General features: G+C 44.2%; 2 protein-coding genes and 1 long non-coding RNA gene across 4 annotated transcripts in view; 2 read left to right on the top strand and 1 right to left on the bottom strand.

The window, feature by feature from the left end:
- The window catches only part of LOC128083272 (uncharacterized), a 3,307-nt gene extending 2,576 nt beyond the window's left edge, over nt 1-731 (top strand). The window contains exon 2 of the long non-coding RNA XR_008208003.1: nt 1-731. This exon is cut by the window's left edge and continues 1,963 nt beyond it. This is a non-coding gene — a long non-coding RNA (uncharacterized LOC128083272).
- On the bottom strand, nt 301-15,649 carry NARF (nuclear prelamin A recognition factor). The gene is made up of 12 exons (XM_052688335.1): nt 15,532-15,649; nt 15,202-15,273; nt 14,778-14,858; nt 13,745-13,888; nt 11,977-12,109; nt 10,617-10,751; nt 6,790-6,908; nt 5,773-5,902; nt 5,343-5,415; nt 4,930-5,067; nt 4,414-4,571; nt 301-3,876 (listed from the first exon to the last, which is right to left on the bottom strand). The coding sequence occupies exons 2-12, from the start codon at nt 15,226-15,228 to the stop codon at nt 3,635-3,637; spliced, it is 1,380 nt and encodes a 459-aa protein (XP_052544295.1). The 5' UTR covers nt 15,229-15,273; nt 15,532-15,649; the 3' UTR covers nt 301-3,634.
- LOC128083271 (cytochrome b-245 chaperone 1) overlaps nt 14,896-19,818 on the top strand; it is a 15,010-nt gene continuing 10,087 nt past the window's right edge. Inside the window, exon 1 of one of the 2 annotated variants that reach the window (XM_052688342.1) lies at nt 14,896-14,994. The gene's annotated coding sequence lies outside the window, so the exon portion shown is untranslated. Of the gene's footprint in view, nt 14,995-19,553; nt 19,733-19,818 lie in introns of those variants that run through there. The other variant, XM_052688337.1, reaches the window with a different exon arrangement.

Genomic DNA, 19,818 nt, shown 5'->3' on the forward strand with positions numbered 1-19,818 from the left:
CAGACTTGCCCTAGCAGCACCATCCTTCCCAGCTGAGAGCACTTCAGAGCCACTGGGTGCTCCTCTGCCTTGCAGTGATGCACTGTGTGTAGTCATAGAGAACACGTTACCATTTCCAGCTGCTGCCCAGAAACTTGTTCCCTTCAGAGCACAGCTGGAAGCGTCTCTGTAATCCCCAGCGCTCATAAAGAGCTGATGCAGTGTTGCTGTTACAGCCGCATTCGTATAAATTCAATCATTGTAGATTAGAACAAAGAGCACTTAAAGTCAAGTCCAATTTTACATGGAATGAGACGTGAGTTCATGATCCAGTATCAAGATTTATTAGGACGATTCATGGTCATGCTCCATTTGAACACAAAGCACTGCGGTTTCAGTAACTGAACATTATTATCCAGATGTAATCCAGTTGAGACCGCTACGCACAAACATGTTTGCCACTCTGTTTCTCTCCCTCTTCTTTACCTGCAGTGGATAAACCAACACAAGGCTCTGTGGCTCAGGCAAACTTACTGGAAAAGGCAGAGCAAAATTACTTTCCAACCCCTAGGAGCAGTCTCAGCACCAGGTACTGCGTAGCCCAAGGTACCTACTGCTCGATGTGTTCAAGTCAGTAATACCTCAAGGCAGCTTCCAAATTAAAATTTAGCATTTCCAGTTACCCTCCCCCCATCCCTTCATTGTACTCCTTTCTAAAAATCACCTGAAGGCAGATCTCTCAGCACAACATTCAACTGAGAAGCACAGCACTACGGCTGCCACCAACTGTTCCCTCACTGCTGAAAAGCAGCAGCAGTGAAGATTATTATTATTTACCAAAAAAATGATCAGATCTAAGTGATGCTGTAGCTTCAGAAACTGTAGCTAAAACTATGTATTGTCAGCAATGACAGACATGGCAAACGTGGACTTAACAGCCAGAATCGAGTCTCAGGCAAGTATTCCACTATAGGCAAAGCTGCAACAAGGCTGTCTAATATATGTTAAAATCTCACTGAAAGAAGGTAGAAGGGTAAAGGCTAATTAATGTTAAAAGGTCATTAAAATAAAGCCCAACTGGCACATGAAAGAAAAGTTCTAAAAATTTAAAATCAGTTTTACTCCAAGTCTTACAGAACAAAAAGGACAAGTCTCAGACACATCACTGTGGTAACACATACATTCCAACTCGCCACTAGAAGCTGCGCAGCTCAACACCTCTGTCGCCTTCAAAAGGCTGCAGGAGACATTTGCTATTGGGTTTGTACACTGCTATCTCAGTGCATTACAACGCGAAGTAGAGGGAAGAAACGGGGGTGGATTCAACTGAAAAGGGCTGGTTTTTGGTTGTGCTGAGCCACGTGCTCGCTTTGCAGAGCAGCGCAGCCAGGCTCACTGCAGGCACTGCGCTGCTCCTGGGGTCACAGCAGGGCGGCAGGCAGAGGAGAAGAGAGGCAGCAGTGGCCCAGGTTGTGCAAACAATCCAAGGGTACCTTTTCAGAATTGAAAGGCAGCGCTTTTGAAATTTAATGAAGGTTTCATCAGAAAAGCAAACAATGCTATCGTACCATTTTGTCCAGTACACGCACATAAAAAATAAGCACACTATACAAAGATGGAAGCAATATAATTTAAACATGCCATCAAGCTATAAACCATATATACATAGAAACGTATGCCTGTACAAACAGAACGAGACCACTTTGTTACAAGTTATTTCTTTCTAGGGAAGTTCTTGGAGGAAATCATGACGGAAAGAAAAGGTGACTGAATGGGTGAGGTGTTGCTTCCAGAAGCAGGCTGTTCAGACTTCTATGCAACACCACCATCTGGCCTCAGCATTTATGGAGATTTTGGCTATGCCTGGGTCTTCCCATGCTTCTGGACTCCCTTCCTGTACAGAGGTAGATTTCTGTAGATGTCCTGATATTGCACCACATAAGAATAAGGTTTTTATTGAAACAAGGAACAACTTACAAAGGCTGATTTACAGGAATAATCTCATTGTGTGCCTTCAGATAGAGCAGTAATCCAATTCACGTGCATTGGAAAAAACATCCCTCCAAGTGAAATGTTCTATTTAGTTGGAGATCCCACTAAGACATCAGTTCTGTTAACAGCTTCACATTCAGCTCTCTCGGCATCAGGGGAACTCAGGACTCTGTGCTTGAGCCTCTGTTCTGCCACTGCAAACACCTGCACTGCCTTTACTGATGCCTTTATCACATCCACTGCGTTCAAGTCAAATGCTGATTGCAAACAGACACAGGTTTTTGCAGTACTGGAAGTGATGCACAGAAGCAGCTGCACAGCTAGGACATTTGCAAGATGCATTCAAACACTTCCTGAAAAAATCCAAGCTGTATTTTCAGACTAGAAAACAATCTGAAAGTTTGCTAGCTAAAAATAATAGTAATCCATTAATCAAGAACAAATTTGATGCTATTAGGATAATCTGCAGATGTTTGGCAATTGGTTGATGTTCAAGATTATGGTGGACAGAACAACTCTGATCTCTGTGAAGCTGCAGAAGTGTTTGCACACAGATACCACTTTAAGACGTTTGCTAAATAAAAAGCATTCCAAAAATGGCACACCTAAAAAATAAGGACACCAAAATTAATGACGCCAATGCAGAACAATTTGACCTCACAAGCACTGCTAAGTAGTTTTCCAGAAGCACTTCATGAAGTTACTCTCACAGAAGTCCATCGTGGAGATAAATTAAAAGGAATAATGTGGTTCTGTGTAGTGAAAGATGAGATGGAAGTGGTGTAAATCTGGCTCAGCAGATCTAACAAAGCTGTTGTGCACATGCTCACATGGCAGCACATCTGCACATTTTGCTTCCATAAAGAACTGCAGGTAAGCAGCATCATTCTTTCTAGCTGCAAGTTTATAAGAAAGCTTAAGAGGAAAAGTTCTTTCTGTACCAACCAATTTGCAAGTATTTTTATGTGAAGGATTGCATTACAACCACTTAACATTAATTTCTCGTGTTCAGTCTATATGAAGTATCTTGTTCCCTATAAAAGGTTTTACCAGTAAGGAACAGTGACTAGTTTGGAACTGAAAAGCATTTGCTCAAATACAGACAGAAGGCATGTATAAATTCCTTACATCTCTCCATATACACACTTGTCCAAGTTGTGGAGTTATTTTAACAAGACGACAAGTAAATCCCAAGTTGATAAATAACAATTGGAATAATATAGTAATTCATGATGACTGTTCCCCCAAGAAGAAAACTGCACACTGTGGAGTAGGAGAAGGTGATGTCACCTGCAAAAAACCAATTTGTGAAGTAGTGGGAACCCTCAATCTGGAGTATCTCAGCATTACACTCCCTGCACCTGGCAGAAAGTGCTCGTGTACCTTGCAAGATCACGTTCTTGAATGAAGAAATCCATTATACACAGGAGACAACAAGCAGTAAGAGCTTACAGACAATGGCAGGAACCCAGCAGGAGCCAGGGCTCTTGGAGACTTCTGGTTTTGTTTGCAAAAAGCAGTGGTTCTTCATGGCAAACGATCCACAATTTGGAAAGCATCTCATCTGTACACTTGGCCAGTGCATAGCGTCTGCGATTGCATAGAACGTTTCCAGTGCTCAATCTGTAACTAATTTAAGCAAATATTTGGGAAGTTTGATTCGTTACCATTTGATATCTAAGTTGCTTGCTGTTTGATTTACTGCACTGTATTTGGTGTGCAAAGCTTCCTGGACCTTCCTGGAATCCATGCCTTCCAGCCAGTCCTGGTACATCTTTTGTACGTACGCGTTGGCTTCTGGAAGTCTGACAGGTATTGCAGCATAGACATCCTCCATCTGGCTAAGCAGTGCTTTATCTGGTTTTCCATCTTCAGTTTGTGTCTGGCCTTTTCCATTTAGGCACCCTTAATTAAAAAAAAAAAAAAAGAAAGGAGTAAGCCACAACAGTGATGAGGGTTTGATATGAGATTTGAATTTTTTTTCCATACTGCTCTACAGAAAGTAGCTTGAATTTCTATATACTTCATGTGACTTCAATATCAACATCTTGATGAAGTGAAGTCTCCACATCACAGCTTCCCTGCCCCCTCTGTGGCTTTATGATCTTAATTATGAGCCTTGTCTTTTCTTGCCCTTGACAACCACTGTTTCAGAGTATTCCCTCTGAAGTTTTAAATAATCACAGGAGAAGCCATGTTGTCTTTTATTTATAGATCAGAAGAGAGCAAATAATGTTATGGTTAATTTTAGAAAATCCAATCAATTTCTCAGCCAATCCTGTACATGTCTAATTGGTGTTCTGGACTATTTACTAAGTATTGAGCATTTTAGGTTATTGAGAAGAGAATTAAGGAATGAAACGAAGTGCCTGGCTGTCAGACAAGCTTTCTTTGAGATCTGAGCTGTGTGTGCAATGCCTGTGGATCCGTGAGCATCCTTACCTCCTGGGCAGGCGAGGACTTCTACAAAATGGTATAAAAACTTTCCTTTCTTCAACTTCAGAACCATGTTTTGGATGTTCCGAAAGCCATAAGCTGCTGCAAAACGCAGCACTGTCTCACCATCCTTTTCAAGGGTAACTTCCTGAAAGTCTTTGTTCCTATGAAGATACGAAGGTTTTCAAAGCCCTACGTTACCAAAGGGATGATCCAGCTGTCAGCTCGTATTCAGATGCTTGAGAGAGCAGGATAAGGATAACAAAAAATGCAAACTTCCAGTTTCTACACTGAGTGAAACAGAAGTTGCAGTGGAATTTTCAGGACAACAGTAGGAGATAGAAACTTATAAGAACTAGTAAGCTATTAATACAACAGAATCTAAAAACAACTATTTTACAGCAGCAAATTTATGTATTTATAATACATTAAGCTCCCACCAGTGAGAGAGTAAGGTTACAATAAGGGTTCACTGTGTGTTAGCTAGCCCATCCTGGGTAACAAGGACACAAGCTTGCTTACTTTAATGCTCTGTAGGTGATTTCTTTGACATCCATGCCAAAAAGCTCCTTTGCAGCATGTTTAAAGATGTGCTCCAGGTACCCATCAGATCTCTTCCCATCATGCCTTACCACATCGCCCTCCTTTATCTCTCCAAACCTTAGGAAACAATAAAGAGATCAACTCCAACATTTCATTCCTTCTCTTTGAGGTAGTAGCATGTTTTTTTCCTTCTCTTCTTACCAACCCCAAAAAAGGGTTTTAGAACAGAGACTGAGAACATATCTGAACACTATCAGGGATGTGGTAAAACTAGTTTCAGGAAGGAATGTTCCACTTCACATTAATAGAGTTTTACATTTACATTGAATACGAGCAAAAGTTTTGTTACTTGCCATCAAAATAAGGAAGCAATCCACAACAAAGCTACTTACAAAGTATCTACAGCTACTTCAGTCACATCTTTCATAGACACATTTTTCTGCTCCATTATTTGGACAATTTCACCTGTAGAAAAATGCAGGACGTTTTGCTTTCAGTGCAAAGCAAAATGCAGATGCTGTGCTTCTGTTTAAGAGCTCTACACCCCACGTGCTTACAGTCACATTCTCCAGTTCTTAATAGTCAGTTACCTCCAATAACTGAGGAGCCTGACACTTCCAGCCCTGAAGGAAAGGGCCTTCAGCTTCCCCCAGGCTTTGCAAAATGCTACCTAGCCTTTCTGTAGGGTCAAGTCTGGCTAACAGGAGAATGCTAAAGCAGCCTTGAAAGAAAAACAAATGAACAACAACAAAAATACCAATCACAAAGCCTGTATAAATGCTATTCTAGCACAGGAGATTTGGGAAATAATAAAGGCTTAACCTGATGTTAGAACACAATCAACTTCTTGGGAGTTGTACAAGGCAGTGTAGAAGTCCTCCCTCAAGGCTTCCAGTTTTTTGTCATAACAAGGTGCCACAACTACATGGAAGATTTTTTCTGGAGACAAATTCTGCAGAAAAGAGAGCATGTGTTAATTCCATGAAGAACAAAAGAAAGCTTGAAGGATGACAAGCCAAAAATAACACCCAACTAATATTAGACATCAGTCCCTAGCAATAAGTTTGAGGGCTGCAGCACAGAGAGATTGAGTGGCTTGCCAGAACTTGGAAGCATCAGCAACAAGTCAGTGTTGTGTCTGAAACTTCTACTTATTCCTTCACACCACAGAACGTGCAGCTTTTGTAGCTGTTGACTGCATTCAAGATGAACGCAAATTAAGGTTTCTATTTCAGAATTCTATTTTCTACCTCTGTCACTCATTCCCTTCCATATTCAAGTTCACCAACGTTTCTGTATCTGTGCAGAAATAGCAATACTTTTCTATATAACCTGGAATATGGGTAAGTGTACAATATGTAAAAGGAATAGCAACCTTTTTTTCAACATAAAAAGTTGAAAAAATAAAAGGACACAGGATTTGTGTCCAGGACAATTCCAGGACACAGTGCTTTCCACTGACCATGCACAACCCAGCAATTTCTACAGCTCTCTCCTCTACTCCCGTTTCAGCTGCTGCAGAACTACACAGGCAGCATTTTACAAAGATCTCTTTATCTACCCCAGATTTAATTTAGCCATAATATCTAAATCCCCATTCCAGTGGCAGCACAGGATTACTGCCAGCTCACACTGCAGCACATTAAATAAGAGTCTTTGTACATTCTTCATATCATGGACCCTCAAACGGCAGTGGAGCAGCATTTATTCTCCAAGTGAAAGAAAATTCAGAAGATTCTGTAACACTTTAGAGGACACCGAGCTCTACGTTTCTATATTAAAACATTCTAGCCCATCTGTTCAATAGCATAAAGGTAAAAACAAAGCAGAATTACTAACCTGCTGCCTGGCAAAATAGCCCTTTACCAGGGAGCCCATGATCTGCTGTGGAGACTTTGCAGTGCAAATGTGGGGGGTCACGAGGTTGGTAAGAACCCTTTCTGCATACCGGATCCAACCTAGAGCAGCAGCAAGGCACCATTAGAGAAGTAGGTGACACGTAAGCATGGCAAGGTGACATTAAAAGAACTTCACAGCAGGGAGAACATTTCCGTCTTGAAAATGAAGTCTGCATAGGCTGGAGGCTCCACTTTTGGACCTACCAGAAACCTCAAGGCTCTGTTAGGAATGCTTTACAACTGGCTATCAGTAATCCAGTGTGGCATTAACTCGAGACCCAGAAACCTCTGTGAATTGCATGACCTATGAAATTCTTTCTAATGCATAGATTTAACAGAGCAGAAGGAACAAGATCCCAGCTAATGAAGACTAAGTTGACTTCCTAGACTTCAGCCCTTGGATCAGCAGATACTCCAACAAGTGCACTCTGTTCAGCAGCTTAACTGTAACTCTCCATTTCCTGAGATTTAATATCTGCACTCCTAGTCTGCTTTGTCTAGAACAGAAGTCACATGAAAGCATGACCACAAGATGCACATGGATTAAGCCTATTAAAAAAAAAAAAAAAAAAAAAAAAAAGGCTTCTTTTACTATTTTGAGACACAATTTCTTTAGAAACACCTCCCCCCCCCTCCCCCCCCCCCACACACACTAGTTAACTGAAGTCTCTTTGTATTCAGCATTCAGCCTTCGTTACTCAGCAGTCCCCAGCCCCTCCACCGGGATGCCTCAGCTCAGCTCTAATGTGTTATTTACATTCACACCACTCCCACTCTCCAGAGCAGCCCTAATATTCCTCACTTTCCCAAACACAATCTGACAAATGAGCAGATTAAGATACCCAGGCTGTGCGAGTCTTACACTGGCACCATAGCTCTTAGTGAGAACACAGCCCAGCATCTTTTACAGCAAGGACTTCATGCGGGTGAAGAAAAGTTCTGAACGAACTATAAATCAGATCCCTAAGTTGTGCAGAAGCATTTAGCCCAGCCTTCTAGGGAACTTTATTTCTTGTGGTGTTAAGAATGAATATGAACGTTTCGTGTTTCTGCTTTTTAGCCTTCAAACACATCAGCTTTTACATAAAAGAAAAACCGCCCTGAAGTACGTGTTGCTCAGGAAGGGTAACAGCAGCCACTTAATTCTTAAGCTTAAGTTAAAATACTGCTGGGTGTTTGTACCCATGTGCAAGTCAGAGCACTGCCAAAAAGGCCAATAACAGCACAAAGCTGGAACAAGGTAAAATTCAGATACTGTAGTCACGACCATAACGAAATTTCATCCAATCATGAGGGACTTCTGGCAGGTGTTGCTCCAGGCAACTCTTCAATTCTTTTCTCACAGCAGACAGAACAGCATCCAGTAGTTCCAGCTGCACAGCGAGCGTCGCTCACTGTTTAACTTACGAGCAGCAGTGGGGGCTGAGGCACAGCAGGCATCTATCTGCACCCTGCACACACACCAGCTGCTCCATCAGCAGGGCTGCAGTGACAGGAAGCCTACGGTACCCAGCTCTGCTATCAGCCTGCATCTGTCCCCACACAGGCCCACACCCTTCCTGAGCTCATTCAGATCCACAGCCACGTGCTGGCTGGTGTCAGCATCAAAGAACCAAAAGAAATCCCCACCAAGCACGGTGCACATGCTTACAGATCCACTTTGGGACACGTTATTTCTAGTGCTTTATCATCAGGAAGTCATATATAGACATACACTATAACTGTATACGCATCAGTATAAAGTGCAGAAAAACTACACTGAAAACATCCAGTATGGTAAAACTCCATTCCTGTAGAAGCAGGCTGGTTTAGTTGGCTGGGACAGCACCATCTGAATGCCCAACAGTTATGTTCTTCCTGCTTAGGCTGTAAGCCTGCCCCATTAACTAATTAGCTCACAGAAGTTAGCAGTGTATTAAAGCTGTCTGGTTCCCAGAGCAAGTGGTTCATGTTGCTAACCAGCACGGGTATTTGAGCTTCAATCACTCCTGCAGACAGTCAGAAGAGTAGCCACACTTGAGCATTTTGAACAAGAAATTAAAGACATTATCTGACTTCATGAGAACAGCAGGAGGAGGGAAGAGCAACTTGGGCAGAGATAATAAAACGCCCCTCTATCGGGTTCTGGGGTTACCCCAGCTGTGCCCTCTTGCTCAGGGTGTGTTTTACAGAACAGACCACTACTGCAGAGGGTGATACTGTAATGTGTGGAGTTATACCTAAGGATAAATATGAGGTAAGCAGTTACACTTGGATTCACATTGACCTTGATCTACAGAGCTATATAAAAACTATTTCTGTGACAAGCATGTCAACATTTCTGTGACAAATTTATGTGATGTGGGGACAGAGAGAGGAAGATGAGCAAGGAACAGAAAGTGCATGCAGCCAAGTTCCTGGAACACAGTAAAGCACTTTACAATAAAGATGACCAATCAAAAATTCAATCCCTGAAGGCTGTGAAATGCCATACACTTTTAGAATGCATTTACAGTGGGATTTCAGTTCAGTTTTATGGAAATGGAAAGCCCCCATGGCTCTACATCTATGCCACAGCAGACAGCTGACACCACAACTAGCACTAAAGACAAAGAGCAACTTCTGTAGAACAGCCGAGGACAAGATAAGTGCTCCATTAACATTTTAGTCTGTTTCCAGTGAGAGGGGGGCATAATTCTTAGATCTGTTTCTAGATACATAAAATTGAACTTATCCTAAAATTCTAAACCTGTGAATTTCTTTTAGAGAAAAAACATATTTGCACTTCAAAAGGAGCAACCCTACAGCACGTCTGCTTCTCGAGATAAGAGGCAGCACTAAGATAACACTAACAGAAGAAAAGTAGCTTTTCCCTCTTGCATTTATGCAGTTCCTAAAGCATGACCCAGATACTTCTGCTAGAGGGAATACAGAACAAACAGAAGTATAAATATCAATATTTAAACTTCAAACGACAAGAGCAGATTCTGGAATCCACGAACACATACCAGAACTCACTCTCGTAACTTTTTCTTCCTCAGGTACAAAATTCTCAGTACAAAGGGTCACATCAAGTGGAAATTAATTTGTGTTAGACAGAACCACCTCAGTCATTGTATGTTATGTCACTTGCTGAAGTGAAAAGTTCAAAACCATACATAATGGAGGTTATGGCTTAATTTCATCTGTAGCCTGAGGCCTCACAAGGAGGATTACAAACTTCAGTTCTGCACCTCAGCTTTATTATCCAGACCTTCCAGTGTGATGTGTGCTTCTATACAAGTGGTTTCATAAATAGCACACACTGGCACCTGTACAGTATATCAGTAGTTCGGGTTCCTTGTTCTCAGAAGTGACCACAGACCACCAGCAAGGATTTTTTCCTGTTTCTTTTTTAAAAAAACCAAAACCAGAATTTGCACTCCTCACCTTTTACAAAGGTGCAACAGGAGGCAACTGTCAGACGCAGACAATTTAGCATACAACTCATCCAACACCATCACATCCATTCCTCGTTGGCATGGTTCACATTTAAGGCTCTTACATACAGGAAAGCTCGTGATGCTCACTGCTAACTGCCAACAGCCCATAAAAACAGGCTCATGGAGCACTGCACTAAGGATGGTCACTACTGGTAACAAGTACTGCACACAGCGTTTGGTGCCTCTCACAACAAAGCCAAAGCACTCCAACGTTCTTTAAGGCTCCCAAATGAAACCACCCTCATTCCTGGGCAGCCCTAATGAGACTGGGCCAAAGGGCAAAAAGGTTGGAAGAATCAGTTCTCACCAGGGCAAGCAGAGGCAAACATGGGTAAGGCATGCTCCTCCTGGCTCCTCCGTTGATACCGCTGCACAAACTCCCTCTGGCTCTCCAGGATACTGAAATCAGCAGCTATAGCGGTGTCAAATACATAATGCACCCCTAGGAAACAAAGCAGTAAGGAAAAGCGAATTACTAGAATGTCTTCCATCTGCCAGGTGTCCTTCCAAGTTGCAAGTCAATCAGAAGAACTTTGGAACATCCCTGGGCATACTGCCCACCCTCTACAGAATTTTCATGGTTAGTGCAGTCAAAAATAACAGCTGTACACTGGAAAGCCAATCTTTAATGTCACGAACCAAAAAGCACCACCAACTTGCTATCGCTGACTAGCAATATTTCAAATACCTGTTTGCTTCACTATGAAAATCTCCCCATTCAGCACATATATTTACTCTGTTTTGTTCACTTGGATGAAATCTCAAGACCACAGGGCCGTATGCAGCGACTCCATCAATGAGCATCCTTCACAAAATATGCTGAAGTGATTTATTACCCAAATATATTTATGTATATCTTGCTGTACATGTATATGGCAGAGGTATATGAACACAGCACCAGCACTGAGACCTTCCATCTGTCTGTTCAGCAATGCACTCCATACACACCTGTGTAATACTGAGCACATCCCCACAGCAAGCCAGGCAACAATAATTAATGTATGCTAAGAAAACTGGGACCCACCAGAACTCAGCTTTCTTTCTGGATGTAGAGAAAAATATACTGGGTACAGAAATGCATAGAAACAACAGCAACAAAAATTGTAAGTTTTAATTGTATTAAAAAACCCTCATGCATTATAACTATAATTTTACCTAGTTTTTCAAATTAAACTTTGTGTACATAATATAAAGACTAAGGAAATACAGCTTTAACATAAAACAAGCAAATACAACAGTTGTGGGTCATTTCAAAAGGTAGAAAAATAACCAGAACTGAGAATCTTCCAGCAGTTCACACCAAAGGACTGGGAGGCATTTGGATAAGAATTCCCCTCTTCCTCAGTTAAAACAAGGAGGAAATCTTACTCAAGTCCATGACCAAATTCTCCCCGATTTCTTGCTAGTGAACACAGATGGATCTACAACCCCCTTCTGTTCTGTGACCTTTCCTGTCAGCACTGCAGTGCTTCAAATCTGTTCCTAAAACCAAAGTGTGTCATACTGGTGTGCTGTCCTTAGTATCACAGAGTAGGCATTTCAAACTCAACTCTGAACTACATTGTGCAATGGCTTTATGACTGCACAACAAGCAGTTCTGCTGAGAAAGCAAGAGCCCCAAATAATCTTCCCTTTAAGCTCCATCACTGTAACAAACCCAGACTTACCGAGACTTTTGAGGAAACCACAGAGTCTCTTGGCTGCATCATTCACAGAGAGACTGAATTTAGCAGCAAAATAAGGCAATGACTGAGGGCATATAGACACTGCCAACACTTTGTGTTTTGAGGTATCACACTTCTGGTAAACAAAACAAAGCAAAAGAAACAAGTTTAATAAGTACATCAGGGTAAGGCTCCCTGCTTTCCCTCTTTCCACTCTTGGAGCTCCTCACTGTTCTACTCGCACTCCTCACCACACTTCAGTGAGCCTCAGCAATAAAATCACCATACAATCACAGAATCACAAAGCTGGGAGGACCTACAAGATCATCCAGTCCAGCCATAAGCACTGATACAACAAATCTTGTTTCTTGAGGGCAGCGCAGGATGCGCTTCTGATCTTGTCAATGCTTATCTCTAACATCTATAGATGTTGCTTCTGTATGACTCAGGGAAATCCATCTGTCCTAGGACTGTTCTGTGGTTGGTGCCCTAATGGCACGAGGAAATTTAAGAGACATTCAGCACCTATGAAGTTTTGATTCCTAGCAGAAGCTTCTATTGTCAAATAAGAAAAAAAGCAGCATGTTCATATATTAAAATAAAGGAACTCCTGTTTCCAGAGCACAGGCATTTGAAGTTACAAATTTAAACCAGCGAACTACAAATCCTATTTGTTAAGGCTCTCTGTCACTGCAGAAGCTAAGAGAAGCTGCAGAAGCTAAGAGAAGCCAACAGGACCCTTAAACCAGAATTTGTGAACGAAAGAACACTCTTTGAATACCAAAGGTGGTGTGCATTGTAAAGCCCTGATGACAGAACTTTAAAGATGAACCTCGGGGTTTAGGTGCGATGTTGTCCACACCAGTGGAACATTTGAAAGAGAAACCAGGACTATGCTACAAACAAATCTTGATCTAAACAGGTTAGAGACCACAGCTTGTACTTTGACATCTTAAATGCTGTATAATGGCCCCACAAGTAGAGCTCATTATCCTCTGGAAAGCACCTCCCTCGTTCACTACCTTCATCAGCACCTGTGACATTCTGATCAAGGTAGCCTTGTGCTTCCCAAGTGTGGACTTCAGGTTCTCTTAAGTGAGCCCTACGTGAGCCAAATGTTTTTTTAACCCCATTTTCTTCTCTTTCAGGTACAATATCATGTTGTACTGAGTGTTAAACTAGTTCTAATAAAACTGAATCACTATGTAATTAATACTATTATTTACAACACCAAACATATCAGTTAAGCCACAGAGAACACAGACCTTAGCAGAAAACAGCATCAGAACACATCTACCTGTTCCACTAAGAATTGTTATCAGTAATTTCTGTAGGCAGCTTGAATACATACTGAAATCAATTCTACTTCCAAAAACTAGGCTCAGTAACTTTGTATTATGTCAACACACTGGCACCAAAAACTTCCCAGTAAAACAGCCCTAGTAGAGCCCTAATCTGAATATTTATAAACAACGAAGCTCAGGCTGATTAATTACTTGAGTAATGAAGAAATTATCTTTTTCAGAAGTCTTACTATTGCAAATGCAATAACTTTCCTTCAGCATTCAGGGTCAGTGCTGTAATTCTGCTTCTCAAATGCAAAAGTATTTTAAGCACTTCTGTTCATCTTGCACTACATTTTCACTTCCCCTTTGGGCAAAATATATCCTGACAAATCTTCACATTATCTGCCCTGGGAAATTAAGTTGCTTAGTCATGCCGCAATCTCCTGCTCACAGAAAGCAGTGTGTTATTGGTAGTGCCACTTCACCTTATTAAGGTTGAGTATGCGAAAGAACTCCTTCTGATTCTGTTGGAAAACTCTGGCTCCTTCTTCTGATGTCATGCAATTGTCACACGCTAGGCAGTCGCTAAGGAGTATTTTAGCATTAGCCAATGTAAAAAACTCATTTTTCTGAAAGAAAAATATAAACAAACAAATATTTAATAACAATCAAGTGATTTTCAACATCTGCACAGTGACCCAGCTGAAGCACACATACACTGGTTTGTTTAAAACAAGACAACCTACAACCTTTGTATAACACCCAAGATCGTAGGGAAACAATCACAATAACTTGATCAATTCTTCTTCCGCTATTATTACTGTGAAACTGCAAAGCATTCAAGTGTGAACTCGTAGATCTGAGGTTAGTGAAAGTCTGTGATCCAGTAACTTGATTTGCTTTGGATTTCAGCACTCAGTCCCCACCCATTTACCAAGTAACTGAGAAAACTTATTTCAACTATTAAGCCTCTTTTAATACCCAGCTAATAAGAAGGCTTTTAACCACTAGGTGCAGCAAACAGAACGCAGTCCTACAGCTGACCATTCACTGTAAAATCAAGAGCACTGTATTTCTGGCTAAAACACCACTGGCAGCGCATCTGTGGGGAAAAGGAACATTTAGATAGAAGTGCAAGATGACCACATTACTTGTAAAAAGACCAAATTACGAACCTACTGCCAGGGAAACAGTTACTTAGGAAAGAACAGCACGGGATACTTAAGAAACATTTGTGCACCTGAACTGGCAACATCCCACTTTCGTCCTTCCAACCTCTGTCCCCACCATAACGATCTGAGGTAAGAGTTTGACATGCAAACAACAGACAAAACCCTTGGCTTTGTTTTGTGTTTACAGACCATCTCTTTCTAAAGACTTCCTGATTCTCCAGAGATACACTGACGCTGTCAGAACTGATTTGCATTACATGAGAACTTGGGAAGTTCTCCATTCGGAGCTTCTTTCCTTTGGGGCAATACAAGGGGAACGCGCAGCTGTTTTCAGAAGGTCCATTACCTCCTCAAAGTCATCGTTAGGACTCAGCACATCCACCGACGTACTTTGCGCATCGTCATTTTTCTGTTTTTTACTGCATTCCTGAAACACAACATAAAACACATCACGCGAAATACAGTCACTGCTGAATAACAACGTGCCAGCAGAATTATCTCGATAGTTCCGAACTCATGCGGCTCACGATACAGGCTCTAACGGTGCTACGTGAGCCTTGCAGGTAACGCTTTGTTGCCCCACAACGAAAACAAGCGCTCAGAAATCCACCTGCTCCACCACTTTTCCATTTCTCAGCGTTCCGGGCCGCAGCACACGGGGAACGGCCGCAGAACCGCCCCGCGATGGCTCGGCTCAAAGCAGGGCGCTGCTCCCCGCCGACCTCGGGGCGGCCCAACGCGTCCTCCCCGCCGCGGGACGCCTCGCTCACCTTTTTGGTGCAGTTCTCGCACTTCATTTGCGGTCCCTCCGGGGCGGCTCTCGCTCGGCCTGGCCGCCGGGGCTGCGGGACAGGAGCAGTCAGAACCGCGCGCCGCCCGCCCTTCGTCACCGTTCCCCTGCCTTCTTACCCCGGCCAGGAGGGCCGATCTCCCTCCCGCAGCCAATGCGGCCCCCGGGGCGGGGTGGTCCCACCGCGCCCCTCACGCGTCCGTCCCGCGGCGGGAGAGCGGCGCGCTCCGCCCGCCTCGCGGCTCAGCCGGCCCCACCGAGGCGATGGGGGAGCGGACGGGGCCGAGAGCCGCAGAACGGAGCGCCGTACCTGGCCGCGAAGCCTCGCGTTCCCGCCGGGGCACGAAGCCGCCTCAGCGCCGCGCCGCCGGCAGCCTCCCGCTCGCCGCCTCCCCACCCCCCCGCGCGGCGGGGCTCATTGTGGACCTGAGCCTCGTCACGTAGCCACCGCCGCCGCCGCCGCCGTGCGCGTCCCCGGCGCGGGGCGGGCACGGAGCGGAGGGCCCCGGCGCGCGCCCGCCTCACCGCTCCGCGCAGGGCGCTGAGGGAGGAGGGGGTGCCGGGCTGCGCTTCAGCCTCAGAACCGCGGCCGGCCGTCGGTTCGTGTTCCGACGTTGCCTTTCCTCAGCCTTGCGTGAGCTGCAGCTTCCCTCCCTGTTAGAAGCATAGGCTTTGAACCACACCGTTATTGTGATGAGCACAAACGGCACCGCTGCACGGGAACTACAGGCAGTGAGCCCTGCAGACCGCCCAGTACTGCCTTAATGCAGCCGTCTGTGGGAGGCATCGGCGCGCCTTCCTGTTTTGAAATCGCTCATTAACACGAGGCGTTCCGAAGCATCCAACCATTCTAGAGCAATCCCTGGGCAGCTCAAGACTTCAAGATCCCTACTTGGTCACTAGTCACTACATAGTCACTAAAATGCAACATGTCATTAACATCTTTGTTCCCTCGGGCAGCTGCTGTCCTGCTGAGCAGGCGCTGCACACCGAGTGCAGGGCACGGCAACAAGGCGAGGAACAGCCATGGCACACATTCAACAGCCATGGCACACATTCAACAGCCATGGCACACGTCCACAACCAGCAGCGCACTGAGATCTGCATGTGAGGTCACAGCTGGAATCCTTCCGTTCCACACTCACGGTTATGCTTAATTATCCCACACTGATACAGTGATTCTTCCAAAGACCTGACAGCATGGGACGGTTCCACGATTCTGTGCAGCTCCTATTTAATTGCTGTGTTATTTTCCCTCATATTCCTTTACAATTAGAACACAAATCAGTTAACTACATCAACATTTTTGCAGGAATACTGAAAAATCAAAAAGCATTTTAAGCATTCCTCTGCCTGTGGAGTAAATGGATGCAATTACAGAATCACAGAATCACCGAGGTTGGAAAAGACCTTCAAGATCATCCAGTCCAGCCATACACCTATCACCAATCGTTCTCACTAAGCCATCTCCCTCAACACAAAATCCAAACGTTCCTTGAACACCTCCAGGGTGACTCCACCACCTCCCTGGGCAGCCCATTCCAGTGCCTGACCACTCTTTCATCTTCAACTTAAGAATCTGAGCAATAAAAAAAGAACAAAAACTCATGCAAACCAGACAGCAAGCAAAGAATCAATGTTTGGTTGCATGGTATAAGATTATACTTGTGTCATTAGGAGATAATTAGGTTGCCAAGGGGCAATTACTGCTTTCCATCCACTGTTTATTCCCATAGGCAGCAGAAGAGCACAGTGTCTCATTGTGAAAGCACTGCCCTGCTGCAGCCTGCTCTGGACAGCAGCACTCAGTTGCTCTGCATGGCTGCAAGGCTATGTCCAAAGGAATTCACCATGGCAAAGCTTTTCCATGCCAAAGGGAGGCAGTGCTTAAGAGCATCACTTGCTTTTTTGGCCTCTCTCCCTGTGGTTGAAACCTGTTGCTGTATTTGACATTTACACCTGCACCACTAGCAACGATAGAGAAAAACAAAGTGTTTCTCTATGAAAACAGTGCATTGCAGCCAACTTCAGCAAACTTTAAAGGTTATGCATCAGCACTGCAAGACATCGCAAGCTGGAAGTGCCTCAAGCCAGTATCAACATCTGCTGCTCAACAGCTATTAGAATTAGGCAAAAGAAAATTACAAGTAATCAATTACATATCTCTGGATGGTTCTTCTAACAAATTACCTCCCTCAAAGTACTGCAGTGAAATTCCTAGATGATTGCACAAAAAATGTCATAAGAATCATTAATCAGTAGCAGTAACTTGCAAAAATCCATTCTATATTCCAGTCTGAATAAATGCTTGAGCATATGTGTGGTGTTTCCCATGTTTAAATAATTTCTAACTTAATCAACTCTTATCAGGTTATCCTGTTACTGGAGAAACATACAGGTGTTAATATTTTGTCAGATAGTAATATAGGAATAAATCAGACCCTCACAGTTGCTGTATGGTATATATTGACTAGAGGGGACAGGTGAATTTCTTATTTATTACATTCTACCCTAGAGAAATCTTTTGTATATTACCACTAAAAGCAGCTTCCAGAGACCTCTGCTTATAGATTTTTTTAAAATAGAGCTTTGAGGAAGTCAGCTGCTCAGTTGGGCTGACAGCAGACACTAATGACTTATTCTTCATCCAAATCCAGCAGCCGGTACCTCATGAGTCCCAAGCACACCAGTTCAAGCTTGCAGTTCCTTGCAGTCCTTCCCCATTCATACAACTGTTGTTACACAACTCAGACAGCAAGATAAGTTCGTATTTTCTATTACTTGCAATTAGTTAGCTGATAAACTTAAACCTAAAGGACTCTGGACCATGTAACTTAAATCTAAAACTAATTGCTGTCAAATCAGAAACTCAGTTACCACTTACCCACAGTGATGTTTAGGAACAGCTGCACAAACTTTAATCACATTATGGCCTTAAGCAAACTCTCTGGAGTATCTGGATTTGTATTAGGAAGAAGGCCCAAAATTGAGAATGTTATTCGGGAAGAACCACATTCCTGTGCAAATATCAAGTATCCTTCCACCTAATTGATCTAATAGATAAAAAGATGTGTTGATTTATATAAAGGGAATTTAAGAAGTTAAGCTTAGCTACTGGTTCCTACATTTTACCATTTTCATCCCAAAACTGACATGAGCAGATACTGGATTTAACAAGAATAAATTTTGCATGTGAATGATGTTCAACTGAACCTGAAACACAAAGATACACCTTCAGGTGACATATGATTAATGAAAAGTCACAGCTTCATGTTAAGCCTGTAAATGCAACATTTATTTGTGGTTTATATTCCCTACTGCATTGGATGGATTCAAGGTCTCAGCTACCGGGTCTTCTGTGTGCAGCTGTCTTGAAATAACATTGTGACACTGAGAGACCCCCCCCCCCCCCCACTAACCTCACCAATGTACAACATGCACAGAAGAGCAACTAGTGGCCACAGCCCAGCACAAATACTGCATGGCAGTCAGTGCCCCAAGTGCCAAGTATGCACCTGCTGCCATTGAGAGCCCTAGCATCCATTGGCCTCCATGGGTCACCAGTGCTGCCAAGACCAGGGGCAGCTGGAAGAGGCTCTCTGGGTGGACGGATTCCAACCAAAGAAAGACATGGAGATGCTGGAGTGGGTCCAGAAGGACGGCCGTGAAGATGCTCAGAGGACTGGAGCACCTCTCCTTTGAAGAAAGGCTGAGGGAGCCAGGGGTGTTCAGCCTGGAGAAGAGAAGGCTGCTGGGAGACCTCACTGCAGTCTTCCAGTACATGAAGAGAGCTTACAAACAGAAGAGGAAGCAAATTCTTACATGGCTGGATAGCATTAAGACAAGGAGGAATGGCTTTGAACTAAAAGAGGAGAGATTTAGGTGAGGTGTTAAGAAGACATTCTTCACTCAGAGGGCGGTGAGGCTCCAGCACTGTGCAGAGCTGTGGTGCTCCATCCCTGGAAGTGCCTGAGCACATGGATGGGCTGCGGGGAGCCTCAGTGTGGGCACAGCAGGGTGGGGCTGGGGGGCTGTAAGGTCTCTTCCAACCCAACCATTCTATCACTCCAGGATTCTGTTGGCTTGCCCTGCCATCCCCTCAGCCTCAGCCTAAACACACCTCACCCAAAGCAGGACCGGCAAACCAGCACCAAGTGCACCCACTAGAGCTCTCCCACCCCATAAGTCTAGCCCAACAGCACACAGCTCCCCATTCTGCCAACACAAGCTTCCCTACTCCTTTCTATACGCTTTAAGCCACACAGACTTGGAAAACGATGACTTTTAGATAGCACAACGCCCAGGCTCCGCCACCATCTTGAACGCGGGCGCCGCGCCGCCATCTTGGATGAGGCTCTTCCTCTCCCAGTTACAAAGCCCGCGCGGTCCCGGTTAGCTCAGCGCTGTGGTTGCCCACACTAAATATGGTGTTCGGCGCGCCCCGTCCTTAGGGCGAGTGAGGCAATCGGCGGGGAGCGGCGGCAGCAGCGGGCACCTCTCGGAGCGGGCAGGTAGGGCTGCGGGGCGGGATGAGGCGCAGTCCCCGCTGGGTTGGCTGCCCCGTGCTGCTCTGCGTCAGGCGGACCGGGGCGGGCGG

Source organism: Tympanuchus pallidicinctus, unplaced genomic scaffold, assembly GCF_026119805.1.
Source record: "Tympanuchus pallidicinctus isolate F22 unplaced genomic scaffold, pur_lepc_1.0 scaffold23, whole genome shotgun sequence".
In the NCBI taxonomy this organism is placed as follows: Eukaryota; Metazoa; Chordata; class Aves; order Galliformes; family Phasianidae; genus Tympanuchus; species Tympanuchus pallidicinctus.